Source organism: Miniopterus schreibersii, assembly GCF_964146895.1.
Source record: "Miniopterus schreibersii genome assembly, chromosome: X".
Taxonomy (NCBI): Eukaryota; Metazoa; Chordata; class Mammalia; order Chiroptera; family Miniopteridae; genus Miniopterus; species Miniopterus schreibersii.
The window spans coordinates 50319958-50335821 of record NC_138104.1 but is presented as its reverse complement, the minus strand read 5'-3'; the positions used below and the strand labels follow the sequence as shown (position 1 = coordinate 50335821).

The 15864-nt window shown below is 36.8% G+C and overlaps 1 protein-coding gene across 1 annotated transcript in view; it reads right to left on the bottom strand.

Annotated features, from left to right (window-relative positions):
- Positions 1–7278: 7278 nt before the first annotated feature.
- The window catches only part of CYSLTR1 (cysteinyl leukotriene receptor 1), a 30500-nt gene continuing 21914 nt past the window's right edge, over positions 7279–15864 (bottom strand). Inside the window, exons 2-3 of the mRNA XM_081125640.1 lie at positions 12903–12988; positions 7279–9711 (exon numbers count right to left, since the gene is read on the bottom strand). Coding sequence (XP_080981766.1) covers positions 8665–9684 — 1020 coding nt within the window. The 5' untranslated portion in view covers positions 9685–9711; positions 12903–12988 and the 3' untranslated portion in view covers positions 7279–8664. The remainder of the gene's footprint in view (positions 9712–12902; positions 12989–15864) is intronic.

Below are 15864 nucleotides of genomic sequence, written 5' to 3'. Positions count from 1 at the left end.
GGCATGTGCCCTGACCAGGAATCAAACCTCGACTGCCTGGATCCTAGGTCGACACTCAACCCTTGAGTTTCTGATGAGAAGTGAACTGACAGCCTTATGAGAGCTCCTTTTCCCACAGCTCCCTTACACTGTCCTGTGGTGTGTTTTTTTTGTTTGTTTGTTTGTTTTGTTTTCTGTTTGTGTTTTTTAAGTATGCCTTTATTGATTTCAGAGAGAGGAAGGGAGAGGGAGAGAGAGAGAGATAGAAACATCAATGATGAGAATGTCATTTATCAGCTGCTTCCTGCTCATCTCCCTACTGGGGATTGAGCCTGCCACCCAGGCATATGCCCTGACTGGGAATTTAACCTTGATCCCCTGGATCCTAGGTCAGTGCCCAACTGCTGAGCCATACTGGCCAGGTGTCTTCTTGTTTTTTAATTGTTTTTTCTTTTTGGTTCTCTGATTGAGTGATTTTTTTCTCCCCTGTCTTCTAATTCACTGCTCCAATCCTCAGCTTCTCTTAATCTGCTGTTTATTCCTTCCAATGATTTTTATTTATTTCTACTATGTCATTCTTAATTTCCTTCATAGTTTTCATTTCTTTTCTCGCACTGTTGCGCATCCTTATGATCAGTATTCTATATCTGATAGATGGCGTATCCCTATTCCATTTATCTCTTCTTCTGGAGAATTCTTTTGTTCTTTCATTTGGGGCTTGTTTTTTGTTTTCCCATTTTGGCTGCCTGTTTGAATTTGTTTCTATGTATTAGTTAGATCTGCTAGGACTCCCAGTCTTTGGATGGTCTCTGATGCAGGCCCATGTCAGACACTCTTTGTGACTGGCCTTGAGTACCCTGTTTGAAGTTTTCCACACCCCACAGCTTGTGGTTTCCTCTGCTGGGGCTGGGTGTCTTTGCGCACCAAGGTGCACAGCAAGGTCTACTTTTCCAAGCCCTGGGTTCAGAAGCAAATCAGGCGAAGACTCAAAGCTCCCAGAGGCTGTCATTCAGTCTCTTAATGAGCCTCAGGCTGTATAAACTCCACAGGGTGGGTCAAGAGCTTTTTCAGCAGAGTGGGGCAATTGTTTCTTCACACCCCCAACCACCCCACCCTGGGCAAAAGCTGCTTGGACAGTAAATGTCTGCCTGAGAAAGATGCCCTCTGGTCTACAGGGGAATAACTCAACACAGTAATCCAAATGGCTGCCCTCTGAGTGCTATCCCAAGAGCCAGCATCCCTAGATTCTCCTCACACAGCTCTAGTCTATTCTGCCTTCCCTTCACCTGAGCCCAAGGTGAGTAGCTGCACATGAAACTTTGTGTGTTGGTCCTTTAAGAGGGTGCCTGCATTTCCAGCCCTCTCTCCCTGGCACAGAAACCTGGCTGTTTTTCACAGCCAGATGTTATGTGGGCACTTTTCTCAGTTCTGGTGTTCTGGGTTGGGAAGCTCATCTTGGGGTTTATGCCCCAGAGTTCTCAGTGGGAACCCCCTCAACAGCTGAGATATCCCTCCAGACCTTCAGCTGCTGCCTGTGGGAGCCCAGCCAGCCCTCTGGTGCCTCCACACTTCCTACAAGTCTCTATGTGGTCTCCACTTTAGGTCCTTGGTTATGAGGGCGCTCTCCAGCTAGTCTTCAGTTGATTATTCAGGATGGCTTTTCTATATTTTAGTTGTAGCTCCAGTTTGGTCCTGGAAGAGTGTCAGTGTAGCTGCCACTTAATCCACCACCATCTTGGAATCTTCATGTTTATAATTTCTAATGTCTATATAATACCCTGAGGTATTAACATGACACAGTCTTCACATATATTCCTTTGGTCTCGAACAGTCCTTTCAAACTTTATCAGCTATCTAAACTCTCTTTCATTATACACTTAACTTTTTATTTTGTTCAGTCAATATGATTTCTGTATCTCAAAAAAAAAATTTTTATTTTAATTATGATGTGTCTTGGTGTGGGCCTCTTTAAGTTCATCTTGTTTGGGACCCTCCATGCTTCCTACCCTTGTATGTCTATTTCCTTCACCAGGTTAGGGAAGTTTTCTGTCACTGTTTTTTCAAATAGGTTTTAAATTTCTTGCCCTCCCTCTTCTCATTCTGGCATCCCCATGATACAAATCTTGGTGTGCTTGAAGTTGTTCCAGAGGCTCCTTGCACTATTTATTTATTTATTATTTATTTATTTATATTTATGTCTTTATTTATTTGGATTTTTTTTTCTTTTTGCTATTCTGATTGGGTGTTTTGTTTTTTGGTTTTTTGCTTCCTTATATTCCAAATCACTGGATTTGATTATCAGCTTCATCTACACCACTGTTGATTTCCTATGAGTCATTCCTCATTTCAGTTAGTTTATTCTTCATTTCCAACTAGTTCTTTTCTATGGTTTCCACATCCATTTAATGGTTTCTAAGTCCTTATTTATGGTGTTGAATTTCTCTCTAAGTTCACCTACTCTTCCCCAAAGTTCATTGAGCATCCTTATACCTAGTGTTTTGAACTCTGCATCTAGTAGATTGGTTGTCTCCATTTTGTTTAATTATTTCTCTCAAGTTTTGTTCTGTTCTTTTATTTTAGATGTATTTCTTTGTCTCCTCATTTTGACAGCCTCCCTGTTGTTGTTTTTTTTCCTGTGTATTAGGTAGAGCTGCTACATCTACTGGGATTGGTGGAGGATCAGTTGTGCAGGGGCCTGCCGCAATTCAGAGGGGCTCTGGTGTCTGCTGAATCTGCCCCTTGAGGATGGTTGGGTGGTGCTTAGACATGATCTGAAGCTGTTCACCAGGTATACTGACTCTAGGGCCTCCCAGGAGGTTCAGACCAAGGTCAGCTACCACCTGTGTTCTGCCCAGTGACACCTGGCTTGAGCTACAAAGCCATCTACAAATGGCTGCTGCTTGTGCTGGACTTGGAGGTGCCCAGGAGAGTCCAAGCTGTGAACCACGTCCAGCTGCTACTAGTGCTGGGCCTGGAGCCACTTAGTAAGAGGTACAGGGTGTGCTGAGGCCAGATGCTGCATGTTCGAGAGATTTTAGGAATGTCTGAAGCATGAGCCAAAGCAGGCCATTTGTATGGGAAAGCAACTGGAAACAGCTTAAGTTGTCCCACAAGTTGGGTGGGTGAGCTCTCAGGGAATCATCAGGACTGGGCAAACAGTGTGAGCCAGGTTGATGGAGTCTCAGATATGGAACCAACCTGCTGACTCTGTTGGGGGAGGGCTCATCAAAGGAAAAATGGCTTCTGTCAGCACTTTTGTCTGGCAGAAAGCTGCCCCCAAACACTTCTCCTAGTGCTGGATAATTCAGTTCCTCCCTGTATGTCCCTTGTACCTTTCAAGCTTCTGTCCCAGCACTGGAGCTCAGGAGTGTCAGAGTAAGTCCGTGCACTGGCCCTTTTAGAGGAACTGCTTGAGACTCCAGCAGCCCTTTACCTCCCTCAGCCATAATCCCTGCTGGTATTTATAGCCAGAAGTAATGGGAACTTCTCTTCCTATCACTGGAAACCTGGGCTTGAGGGCCTGTTGTGGGGCCGATACCCCTTGATCCTCATGTGGAACCCCTGGAGCTGAGATAATCCTCTGCATTTTTATCTGTCACACATGGGTGTGGTAGGAGTTCAGTCTGCATCTTTGCCCCTCCTACCAGTCTTGGTGTGGCTTCTTCTTTAAATCTCTAGTTGTTGGATTTCTATTCAGCTAGATTTTAGGCAGTTCTCAATGATCATTGCTCTGTACTTCTTTAAAATATGTTTTTATTGAAATGAGAGAGAGAAAGAGGGGGGAAACATCAATGAGAGAATAATATCGATCAGCTACTGCCTGCATGCCTCCTACTTGGGATCAAGCCCAAAACCCAGGCATGTGTCCTGACCAGGAATCAAACTGGTGACCTCTTGGTGCATGGGACTATGCTCAACCAATTGTGCCATACTGACCAGGGCTGTAGTTTAGTTATAATTTTATATGGATGTGGGAGGATGTGAGTACCACATTTACCTACACCATCATCTTGACTTGGTTAAAGACAAAGAGAGAACTGTAAAAGCAGCAAGAGGAAAGTAGTTAGTTAACTACAAGGGAGCTCCCATAAGACTGTCAGCTGATTTCTCAACAGAAACTTTGCAGGCTGGAAGGGATTGGCAAGAAATATTCAAAGTGATAAAAAGCAAAGAACTACAACCAAGATTATTCTACCCAGAAAAGCTATCATTTAGAATCAAAGAACATATAAAGAACTTCCCAGACAAGAAAAAGCTAAAAGAGTTCATTACCACCAAACCAGTATTACATGAAATGTTATAAGGGACTGCTTTAATAAGAAGTAGAAATAGAGAGAGAGAGAGAAACATAGGCTTAAATAATTAAAATGATAATAGATAAGTACCTATCAATAATACCCTTAAATATAAATGAAATAAATGCTCCAATCAAAAGACATAGAGTAGATAAGAAAACAAGACCCAAATATATGCTGTCTACAAGAGACTCACCTCAGAACAAAACACTCACACAAGCTGAAGAAAAACAACAACAATTTCTGCAGGACTTGAAGGGAAAGATCAACAGCAATAGAATCATAAAGGACTTTAACACCCCACTGACTTCACTGAATAGATCTCCCAGACAAAAATTCAACAAGAAACCAGTGACTCTAAAATGACACACTAGATCAGATGGATTTAATAGACATTTACAGAACATTTCATCCCAAAGCTGCAGAATATACATCCTTCTCAAGTGCACATGGGACATTTTCAAAGATAGACCACACATTAGCTCACAAAACAAGTCTCTACAAGTTCAAAAAGATTGAAATCATATCAACCATCTTCTTGGACATTTACACCATGGATTACTATGCAGCTGCAAAAAAGAAGGATCCCTTACCCTTTGAGACAGCGTGGTGGGACCTGGAGACTATTATAGTAAGCAAAATAAGCCAGACAGGGAAAGACAATTATCACATGATCTTACTCATATGTGGAATCTAATGAACAAAATAAACTGATGAACAAAATAGATTCAGAGACATAAAAGCATGAAACAGACTGAGGAATCTCAGAGGGAAGGCTAAGGTGGGTGGGTGGGTGGTGAGAGATTAACCCAAGAACTTATATGCATAACCCATGGACCCAGACAATAGGGTCATGAAGGCCTGGGAGATGGTGCAGGTTGGAGAAGATCAATGGGGGAAGGGGACATTTGTAATACTTTCAACAATAAAGATAAATTAAAACATAAAAAAAGAAATTATACATGTGAAGGTCCTTCTATTGTCAATGTTCTAGGATAGTCTACAATAGTCTTAAGATGTTCATCCAAATATGATCATAGGCTTTAGGTCTTGATTAATGTGTTTATGCAATTTAAAATGTTAAGCATGTGGTTTAAATAACCCTGTTTTTTTTAAATGAACAAATTATCTCACACCCCCCATTTCTCCCACTCCTTATATTTTGAAGGTGGAAAATAGTCCAGAAGGAGATTATAAAAACTTAAGAAATTGAGTTCTGGAGTCATATTTCCTATATTTGAACCCTGGTTCTGACATTTGGCATATTACTTAATTTCTTGTGACTCAGTTTTTAAATTAGTAAAATAGAGATAATAATGGTACCTACTTCACAAGGCAATTGTAAGCATTAAGTGAATTAATACAGGTAAAGCACTTAAAACAGAGTAAAAGCTCTATAAATGTTAGGTAACATGATTTAAAGGCATACTTTTTAACTTCAAGTAATTAATAATTTCACAGAGTGATGATTCCACTTTGAGAGAAAATATTAACACATATGGAAAAATATTAAGTGCCAAGCGGTGTACTAAAGGTTATATATACATATGACATTAAAGAACAAATTCATGGTGAGCTTGTAGGTGATTGAAGTGTGGTATGTTTCTGTGTGGGAGGAAGTGGGACAGTGAGTTGTAGTGAGAACAAAGGCAAAAGCCTGGAAGTAGGAATAAGCAAGCAACAAGATTCTTTTATGTACAATTCAATTTAATTATGGCCATATTTTGTTCTAATTATTTCAAAATTGAGAATTCATGTAGCAAATATGAATCAATATATTTAAATAACAAAACCCATCTCTAAATACTTTTTTTGTCATTTTAGTTTTTTTATTTTTCTTTTTTCCATGAAATCTTAAAATTAAATTTATTGGGATGACATTGGTTAATTAAGATTAAGGGGGTCAAATATATGGTGACAAAAGGTTTGACTTTGGGTGGTGGGAACACAATACAATATACAGATGATGTATCATAGAATTGTGCACTTGAAACCTATATAATCTTATTAACCAATGTCATCCCAATAAATTTAATTTTAAAATTTCATGGAAAAAATACTTTAAAATTATTTCACACTGTATGTTTTTAAGGTAAAACTTTAACATATGTATGTTAACATATGAATGTATGCTAATGATCACATTTGAATTTCAAAAATGCCCTGTAAGAAAGACAGGGCAAGTATTATTCCCATTTTACAAATTAGGAAGCTGATGATCAGAGTTTATGTCCCTTGCTTAAAGTTATACCACTGCTAAATAATAGAGACTAAATTCACATCCAGGTCTTCTGGCTCCCAATGTAGTGCTCTTCTACCATACTATATTTACTGAATAGCAGAAAGCTTATTAAATGAGAAATGAGGACTGACTTCTATGATAAATATTATATTTGATCTTTGTCTCAAGCAAGGAAAAAGTGATATAGAGTGGAAGTATAGGTACTGCCAAATCTCAGGTGTGTTAAACAAAAATAAATGGGCACCATGAATAATACTGCAATGAACATAAGGGTGCATATATCTTTGTGAATATCATGCTAAGTTCACATGAGAATATTATGCTAAGTGAAATAAATCAGACAGAAAAAGTTAAAAAATATATGATTTCACTCATATGTGGGATCTAAAACTGAAAAACAACAAATGAACAAATAAGAAAAACAAACAAAAACTCATAGATACAGACAAAAGAATGGTGGTTACCAGAGGGAATGGGGTGAAAGGTAAAGGAGGTCAAATATATGGTGATGGAAGATGATTTGACATTGGGTGGGGGGCACACAATGCAATATTCAGACCATGTATCATAGAATTATACACTTGAAACCTATATAGTCTTATTAACAAATGTCACCCCTAAAAATGTAATAAAAAAATGGGCATCAGTTAGTAGTATGCCTTTGAGATCCTCTCATTTTTATGCTTTGAGTTTTTTTCCCTATGGGTTTGTGACATTAGACGTGAAATAGAAATAACATACACATTTAGAAAGACCTTCTTTCATAACTTTACTTTTTTTTACCATTATCATTTATTTCCTCTGGGGTAATGTGCCTTTTGAAACACAGAATTAAGGAACAGACCACACTTTGGCAAAAGCTTGTCTATGAATATTATATTTCAGCCAAAATCAAGTTGTTTTTGCTGTTTTAGGAACAAAGCTTCCACTGTAATATAAAAACCACTGCAAACATATCCTTGATATTTCTGTCAATATGCCAATAAAAAAAGTAAAAAATATGAAACCATAATAAAGCTTAAAATTAACTTCCACTCATAAATGTATATCATAGAGCAAAATCTCTTACATATAGTTATATACACATGCATAAATATAAGTATTCCTTAAAACAATTTGTAATATCAACATTTAAATTTTTACTTAAGCCCGGGCAGGCATGGCTCAGCAGTTGAGCATCGACCTAGGATCCAGGCAATCGGGGTTCGATTCCCGGTCAGGGCACATGCCTGGGTTGTGGGCTCGATCAATGACTCATCATTGATGTTTCTATCTGTCTCTCTCCCCCTCCTTTCCTCTCTCTGAAATCAATGAAGATATATTTAAAAAAAAAACACATAAATTTTTACTTAAAAACCCATTTAGTCAAATTTGATCCCAGTAATAAGCATGTAGAAAAGTAGACCCCATTTCATATTCTTTAGATAAATTTTTAATTATTTCTGTTCAAATATAGGAATGACAGTTGTCTGGTTTCTTAAGGAAGGTCAGTGTGTCATGTAGGGAGAGAATTCCCTATAAGAACCTCAAAAATTAACAAAACTCCACCATTCTCTTTTGAGGGCCTGAGTAAGCAGCAGAAGAAAATTGGACTTAAACTGGCCTTTGAACAGGTTCATTTTCTTCAGTTTCTAGACTGTACATTGCTCAGAGCCCTTAGGGCCATTGGGCTGATTACTAGGCTGTTCTAGCATTTGTGCATTCTCTTTTATGGAATAAATGGCCCTACTTTGCCTACCCAGTCAATGCTACAAAGCAAGAAGGTGGCAGTACATTTTATGTAGCTCCTGCTAATTTTATATCCTAAAAGGCTGGCTAGTTCTTATTTATCCTTTGTAAAGCTTTTATTTAAGGCAGAAAACCTTGCTCTCCAACCCATTTTTTGAGTGCCAATACACAAATATTCTTCACCTTTTGGCAAATGATCAAGTACATAATTTAATTAATAGTTGTGAGTTATAATTTTAACACTTAAAATATTTTTTGGATCTCTAATAATGTGAATGCATAAATGAGAGAGATTTATAGGCACACATTCAATTATTTGTAAATTATTAATGAAAATTGTTATTTTTATTGTAAATTATTTGAGAAAATACTTGCTCAGGAAACTCTTTTTCACTGATTTGCATTGGAGATGGGTTTACACTATTCTTTACATATTTCATCTTTTTCTGGCAATGAGGCCTTCTTCTTGGGTACATAAGTCATGCTGGACAAAGAATGCTTTCTAAATGTAGACAGCCTTCTCCTAAAGTTCCCCCCTGAAAAGAAATATAGGAGAGGGTCAAAACAACAATTTGATGCAGCCAGAGACAAGGTTATGACTACTGACTTTTGCATTCTAAGGACAGAATCACAAGGTTTAGTTTCATTGTGTAAAAAGTGAAGGTGGATGGTACGCTGAATATGATATGGCATGAAGCTGATCAAAAAGGCAGCTGTCACAACTATAATCATTCCTATAGCTTTTTTACGACTTGAAAGATTTTTCTTCATTGAATTTTTAAGTAAGGTCAAAATGATCATTGTATAACAGACAATTATAATAATAAAAGGAATGATAAATCCAACAAACAATGACACATAATGCAAGACCAAAACATGATTTTTAGCTTGATTATCCTGTGGAGGCTCAAAGCACTTGGTATTGTTTTTCTCATCTTTGTAAGGTGTGGACATTAAAAATGGAGAACTGGTCAAAATCACAAAAATCCAAATGCCAACACACACAAATCTGGCTTTTTTCTGTGTAACCAAGTTAACGTTCTGGACTGGGAAAACAATTGCAATGCACCGGAAAAAGCTCATGGCTGTCATAAAGAAGATGCTACAATAAAGGTTAACATACAAGGCATAGGTGCTGAGGCGGCATAAAAAGTCACCAAAGAGCCAAATGCCTTTGTGAACATAATAGACCACGCGGAGAGGCAGTGTACACACACACAGTAGATCTGCTACAGCTAAATTAATCATGTATATTTGGAAGGCTGACTTCTCATGATATGTTTTAATGAGGACATAGAGCACAAAGCCATTGCCAAAGAAGCCCACAACGGAGATCATAGAGTACAAGGTGGAATACACTTGATTGCGGAAGTCATCAATCGTGTCATTGCATGCAATATTACTGGCAGAAGATACTGTCATATTTCCAACTCCATCCATGTTTCTCTAGGAATGTCTGCTTGATGCCTACAATATATATATAAAAAAATTTTGTCAATTTTTACCAGACCATACATAACAGGAGGTACAAAGGTTTCACTTTGTAGTGTCACTATGTATGCATTTTGACCATGGCATGCAGCAAAGGTGGTGGGGCAATAAGGAAGGATTCAACTGCACCTAGTCCCCAGGAGAAGCACACTTTTCCCTCTCCTTTCCACCCATGTTTGCCTAATGGACTTCCTCTTAATCTTCAAGACCTAGCCAAAACAGCTCGGCTTTATATTAAGTCTTATTACTCCAGTATTATTCTGTAAATCCTACTTTAAAGTGAATTTGTTTTTAAATTAGAGAAAAAGCTCTAAAAATAGTGGTTTTATAAATATGAATCTATCTATTAAGCTATTTATCATCTATCGCCTATTTATTGAAAGTGCACTGAAATCTCTTGGAGAATAAACTCTGGATGAAAATGTGTCGTTCTCCCAAGAAGAGGGCTTCCTAGGTAACATCTGCTGGCTAATGTTCCTACCTAGGGAAAATAATTGGATTTGCTATTAATGGAACTCACTCCCCTGGGGGATAATCTTATTCTAGAATATGGTTGACTCTATTTAGAACCACAGATAGAGACATTTTAGAAGGATAGAGACATTTTAGAAGCCATCCAATTATTTTAATGAGGCAAATACAAAGAGGTGAAATGCATTTCTAAAATCCAAACCATAAGTTAAGACTCTGAGGAAAGACTTAGCATAACTCATTGGAATATACTTTCTGGGTGAGGGTATTGCAGCTGTTCATCCTTGTTCTCTTCCTAGACTCACACTCAAAGCCTTAACTGTTGAAAAATACATGACCATTTCTTTCATAACAAGAAGTTGTTACATGGTCTAGCCTAGTTCAATTATATCAGGACAGTTAATCAGGGCAATCAACAATCTCTGACCAGATAAAAATGGGGATAAGATAGAGTGGAAGGAGTGGTTTCTTTTGTGTTCCTCCAGATTCTTTTCCTTTAGTTTTTAAGAAGATGGGAGCAACTCATCAATATATAATATGGTAAATAACATTTGATTGAAGTCTAATTTGTTGGACTTTTACATAGCTCTTGCTCCATGATAAGAGAGGAGCTGGGGTTTGTAAGGCGAGAGAACTGCTTGAGCATGAAAGAACTGCCAGCAGTAGAGGGGACTGTTCTTGTCTCTGCATTAAGGACACAGAAACAAACAGCCATGATAGCAGTTGTAGGTGGGATATATCTCCCCAGGCTTACTATTGCTAGCAATTATATTTGCTGTGAAGATGTGTCATCTATCCATCCATTCAAGCTAGTTCCATTTTTTCCTTTCATTAAAAATGTTGGCATTATTTTCACCAAGAACTGTTGGTATATGATAAAAAAATTGAAGACGAATCATTCTGAGGGCGTATATCTTAAGACGATAGAGAAAAATGAGTTGATTATTCCTCATCTCTGCATTGTTTCTCAGCTTGCTTTCCAAGTACTTGCCTCTTTCACCATTTGTCCTCTGAACTCAGGTGTAGTTGTGGAAGAAAGGGAAACTGCCTGAACTTAATGTAGTCATTTTTTGTTAGCCTTGTATTGGGTTTTCCCCGAATAGAGCGGTGTTATGTTGTGAATCAGTAGATGGTGCTGTTGAGATTTTTGATGTAGCCTTTGTTTTAAGAAATACACTTGAAGAGTATTAGATAATTACCATCTGCCCTTCCTACCACCATTGACCCTCACTATGCCCTGCCACAAACTCTTTCCAGAATAATTTTTCATACATTATAGCTTCCAATTATGTCATGTCCTTGCTCTAAAACCTTCAATGGTTCCTCAGTACTTTCAGAATAAAATCCAGATTCCTTGTCCAGATTAAGGCTCTCTACAGTTTGGTTGCAACTAAAGTTTCCTAGCTTCTTTCTCACTTCTCCCCTTTGCAGATCCTAAAATTCAATGAACAACTATTTAGCTATACCAGGGCCTTTTTTTTTTTTTTTTTTTACATGTTTTCTACCTGCCTATCTTTATTCATGAATTTCTTCTTCTTGAAATGCCCTTTCCTCCATCTATGGGCAAAAACTATCCATCCTTCAGCTCAAATTATACCTTCTTGACCAAACCTTTTCTTAGCCTCCATCCAAAGTAATTTCTAATTTTTCCCTCCTAGGGAATTTTTAATCTACCTTGCAGATCAATGATTTGTATGCATGTGTTATCTTCCCTCATAGACTTTCTGGATGATATATAAGAAGGCATCACACACAGGGCTAACACATGTGTACCTTGCCCATAAATGCTCAATAAATGTTAGTTGAGTGAATGAGTAAATGAATGTTGGAACAAATTTATTATTTGAAATGATTATTTTTCATTCAAAATCACTTAGAGTTATCTTTTCATTCTAATATAATTAAAAACTTTTCCAGTCTCAAAGTCTAAATTCGCTCTGTTAAGTAAAGTTGCTTCCTAAAGTATTAAGGAAGGCACTAAATCATATAGCTAACTATAAGATTAAAAAAACCCATATCTTGATACAGAGTAATTATTTGTTTATTTGTCTGTTAAATATTATAAATACATTCAAAATTCCCAGATCTTTGAATAAAATATGCCAAAAAACCTGATAAAGAAATTAATAAAAACAAACAAAGAAACAGATGATCTTTATTTCCATTAATAAACTTCCCAGTCCTTACAGACAAAAATAAGTTTTCCTAGTAATTTCTATATTTAGGCTCAATTGTTTATTTTTAACTAATCAAGTCAACTGACTTAAAGTAGGCCATTAAAAAAGACTTTAAAACTCTCAAATAAATCCTAAAGGCATAGGAATCATTTAGTCCAAGCCACTCATGTTACAGATGAAGGCTTTGCTTGCCCTAAACAGAATTTAATTCATATTTATAGAATTATTGAGATCCCCCAATAATGAGACCCATACTATGTGGATACTGAGATGTCTAATATCCCATCTCTGCCTTCAAAGAGCTCACAGTCTGGTAGGGGAGAGGAGTGAAGGCTCAGAAGTGTAGAGAGGTTACAATACATTATGGTAAGACTTAGCACAAAAAATGGTTATTAATTGAGTAATATAAACAAGTGATAAACATAAATGAAATTAATTTTAATGCAGATGATAAAGTTACTTTGTTAAGATACTTTGCAAGTTGAAGAAACAAGAATCATTTAGAAAATGGAGCCATACCTCTTTGTAGCACTGCAGTACTCTTCACAAATATTCCTGGTTTGTGATCAGTGCCTCTTATGATGTAATATCAAGTGAAGCCTAAACTGAAGTCATAATATTGAAAAGAAAGTTAATGACATTAGAAGCAGTCCAAAAGTGTCATGGAAGCTTAGCAGCCTTAAACACAGATACAGGATGTATGATGGGACATCAACGTTCTACTGACAGATTTAGGACTAGTTATTGGATTCCATGCTTCATTCTTTTCTCTCCATTCATTTTTATATCCCCAGGGGAAAAACTTGGAATACAGACTAGGGCTGATCATTGATGTTTGCTTCTGTGTGCACGTAACTTCTGTATCTAAAGATGAACACAGTATTATAAATACTTCTTTTGCTATGAAACCATGGTATTTTCCCTAAACAGTTTGTTAAAAAGTTCAAAGGGGAAATAATTTAGGAGTTCATATCCAAGGATCTAGTTTTTTAGAAAGAAGAGTTAGAACATAAAATATATCAAGTGTATCTGTCTGGGATGTCTGAAGGACAGTTTTCTCTGAAGGAAGGATGGCTTAGAAGACCTTGGATACTTCTCCCTAAAAACTCATAATAGCAGTTATTGCTTATATCATTAATTTGGCATATATTATATACCTTTGGAGATCAACTGTTTCATAGCTTATATAGTTAACCTTTCATGAGTGTCTGTCTCATCTTTTCAATTAAACTATATAATAAAATCTAACAAAGTATAACAAGTCTTCAAGAAATGAGCAAAGAAGGGCTTTCTTGAAACATTAGCAATCTGAACACTTTTCTTCTAAATTTGTGTTGCCCTAAGGCAACTTTCATCCTTGTTTGCAAGGACCCCAGAGGCTTGGCACTTTTCAATTATCTGTGGTTTAAGTGCCAACAAAATAAACATCTTTTTCTAGTTTATTCTTTGCTAATATAAACAGGCTGGAATTTTCCAAAGGAACTCTACTGAAAAAAAGGAAATCAAGAGGAAAATAAAGGAAATGAAAAAATATAAAACAGATAAGTTCTAAAACTAGGAAACTGAATCTACAGCTACAATATTGCTGTTTGAGTCTTCCCTGTCCTCCGATAATCATTTTTCAGGTCTTCTTCAATTTCTTTTCCCTCTCTGAATTGATATAGATAACCAATTACTAGCAGTCTGGGTGAAGTATGGGTTGCAGGTGGGAAATAGAATTGGCTTTTATATTTTGTTAGACAGTAACTGTTTTTGGTTTAGCTTGTCCTAGGTCTCTGTAATCAATAAAGATATACTAATCAAACATTGAATGAAAATATCCTTTCTAATCCTAAAATTATGTGATTCCACTAATCTTACATATGGAGAAAATTAACTTTGACTTTTTCACAATTTTGTGTTTAGACAAACCTTGTATTTCTCCCTAGTGTGAAAAGAGAAAGAGGATCTATCTATGAAAAGTTTAGTATTACCAGGCTAATATACCAGTTAACCATTTCCATGGTAGCTGTTCAATTACAATTTGGCTCACTCACTACATGCACAAGTGAGCAAATGTTGCATTGTCTGAGTAACAGTAGTATTTCTTCAAGTTTGGTATTCTGAGGTGTCTTCTGTGCTTTCTTTAGTAATTTTGAGCTTTGTACCTAGCAAGCACTTAATACTTTCGCTCCTTTCCTCCTTTCCCTTTTCAGTTTTCTTGAGGACTCTTGTCTCTGACAACAGTTTCAGCAAGATTTGATTTCAATTATTTAATTCAGGAGTTACTCAGATCTTTTATTTGGTTATATATAAAAACCCTTGGTTTTTACCCTTTTTGTTGCTCAAGAGCTAACTAATGCCTATAATCAAGTCCCAACCCTACACTTTAGGCAAGCTCCTCCACAAACTAGCCTTAGCCTCTTAGCCAACCTTCTGTCTCATAGAGAAAAGTGTTAATGGAAGAGGCCAAATAAGGTTTACTACCTGGAGAAAGAAGAAACCCACTAGTAAGTACTAAAGAGGGCTTAGGGCTCTCAGAAAGAGAACTTTGAAACAGTTTGTGGCATCTTTTTGGATGTGCAGTTATCTCTAAGATAGCTATAGAATGAAAGTGACAGCTTAGTTATTAGAATAGTTTAGGAAAGCTTGGTTCAGGAACAAGGTTACCCTGATATGCTAGTTTAGAATTCTGATTGTTTTGACAGGCATATCCCTTGAATGTAGTATAGTGACTCACCAAAGTAGGCCAATATCCTTGCTTTTTAGAGCAATGATTTTATCCTGAGACCATGTCTTACAGTACCAAAGTTTAACTTCTTTTTATTTTATCCTGTCATCATTTAAAGGTGTGCATGGTTTCTATCCAATACATTCCCCTCCCTGGGCCCAATTCCAGCCTTGCCTGACTTGAACCATCTTTTGAGTAATGAAACATCTATTTTGAACTTGTTATTTAACCAATCTAAACAAATCATAAACATTTTTGTTTCCTTAAAAGTAAGATCTTGAGAGGTAGTCAAGTATACTTGATATATCCAACAACTCTAATCAAGGGAGATGCCAGGGTCAAGTTTGATCAGCAGGGCGAGCGATGGGAGTTTGCTTTCTAACATTTGAACTCTAAAATGATCTTAGGAGATAACCTTAACTCTGGTTTCCAGAAGACTGTGAGAAAATTTCCAAAAATGGACAAATAAGAGCAGCTGTATTAGTCTAAATCTGGGGATTTAACATTATTAATTGCACTTTGTTGGAGTAAAACAAATTACAAATATTTTTACTTGGGAAAAAGGACTCATTATGTTGGTTATTAAAAGTGCAAGGAACCAAAGTAGTTCACATTGGAGGAGATAAGTGAAAATTTACACTGAACCTACTTTGTTTCCTAAAATATAGGAAGACAATGGAAAAATTTAAAATTAGAAAACCCCCCACATGGTTTATTTTAATGTCAGTTTGTTGGTTTTACAAAATGTGCCTTTTGAAAGGTAGATATAGT